Source organism: Elaeis guineensis, chromosome 13 (genome assembly GCF_000442705.2).
Source record: "Elaeis guineensis isolate ETL-2024a chromosome 13, EG11, whole genome shotgun sequence".
Lineage (NCBI taxonomy): Eukaryota > Viridiplantae > Streptophyta > Magnoliopsida > Arecales > Arecaceae > Elaeis > Elaeis guineensis.
The window spans coordinates 65,576,451-65,578,174 of record NC_026005.2 but is presented as its reverse complement, the minus strand read 5'-3'; the positions used below and the strand labels follow the sequence as shown (position 1 = coordinate 65,578,174).

Below are 1,724 nucleotides of genomic sequence, written 5' to 3'. Positions count from 1 at the left end.
CTTGTGTATGCATGGCTTCATATTCTCATGTGTCTGAAGCATGATCCAACACTCATGAAGTATGAGACTATATATTAAGTCCTATTTGGATAATATAGCAGGATTTGAGCTAAATTCTTACTAGCTAGATTCGTGGACTAGGAAGTCTATTTAAACATGCCATATCAACCCAACATCCTCTATCTCGACCTTATGGGGGAAAAAAAAAGAGATCTTCATGTGTCCCACAAGCCCGTATGTGAAAGATTTAGACTAGTATTTTGTCAGGATCATAGAAGATGCAAGCCGGACAAGCCAACAAATTCGACTCCTGCAAGAATATCCAAACATTCCCTAAATAGTCCTTTTAGCTTATCTGATTTACTTGAAAAAACTTTTGTTGAGTTACTTGAACGTTCCTCTATACTTAGAAAAATGATTTTGGCAGATTAATGAAATATAATTGTTTGGTAGAGTGCCAACTTTTGGATCATGCATTGAGATGCGTTAAAGCACCATTTTAATATCATGTACATGCATGACTCCATATCCTCATGTATCTCAAGCATGATCCAAGGCCCATGGTGTATCAGACAATTAAAGTCTCATCTTTCATAGCTTACCTGATTTACTAGGAAGAAGACGGGATAAGACAAATTGAAGTTTAATTGACTTTACTAGCTAAACAAATACAACTTTCAAAGAGGACTTCAATCTTATATAATCCAAATACGTATGAAACCTTAACTATATGATATAAAACCTTTGCTAGATTAAAACTAACGGAGACAACCAAAGCCAAACAAATTTGGAAGAGAAGTAAATATTTTAGAGCCAAATAGAATGGAGGAAACGAAACAAAGCTTAAAAAAGAATAACAAATGCTTGCTTTGGCGTTTGCCATTTCCACATAATGAACAAATCTTCCTTCCGATAATCCTATGCACAACAACACAGTCCGCCACAACCAATTTTATTTGTTTTATAAACTAAAGCAAAGAACATATAAAAAGCTTCATGCCTCCATGCAATATAAAAACACCGAAGTTTAGGCCGAAATCAAAAGCCTTGGCTTCTTCACAGTCAGAGGGCTCTGGACCTCCTCCTCCCCCCCTCCCGCCGCCCACCTCTCCACCCCAAACTCCGGCAACGGCGGCAGGTTCAGATCAAAATCCCTCAAAGTCACATCCGAGCTCGATGACACCTCCCAGTAGTGACACCGCTTGTGCCCACCCAGCGCTTGCCCCGATGGGAAACTCCTAAAGCAAACAGAGCACCGGTGAACCCTGCCACCCTCCGAACCGCCGCCAGAGCCACCCGACGACACCGAGCCATTGCCAGCAAACGAAGAGAAGAGCCGGACGTCTTCAATCCTGGTTGGCCGCCGGTGGCTGGACTTATGCCCGCCGAGCGCCTGGTAAGAAGGGAAAGCCTTGCCACAGACTGAGCACTTGTAAGCAAGCTTCGGCGGCGGCGGCGGTGGAGGAAACGAGGATGGCCGCCGGTGGCCGTCGCCACGTGCGAGCATAACGAGGCAAAGAGCAAGATATTCTTCCGGTGTTTGGAGAGGGGAGGAGGGGTGGTGGCGCTTGGAGCGCTTCCCCCGCGTCCATGGCAAGGTCTCTGGGGCTGGCTTCGGTGCAGGAGGAAAGGAGGTGGAGTCCAGTGGAGCTTGGAGAGCCATTGGTTTTAAGTATAGAAGGTGTTTGTTTTCTTGAGTGGGGAGTGAGGTTTGGGCGATACAT

At 45.0% G+C, this 1,724-nt stretch overlaps 1 protein-coding gene across 1 annotated transcript; it reads right to left on the bottom strand.

The window, feature by feature from the left end:
- Positions 1 to 818: 818 nt before the first annotated feature.
- LOC140853386 (zinc finger protein ZAT6-like) lies at positions 819 to 1,724 on the bottom strand. Its single transcript, XM_073247947.1, has one exon. It carries the CDS (start codon positions 1,661 to 1,663, stop codon positions 1,028 to 1,030), a length of 636 nt encoding a protein of 211 aa, XP_073104048.1. The 5' UTR covers positions 1,664 to 1,724; the 3' UTR covers positions 819 to 1,027.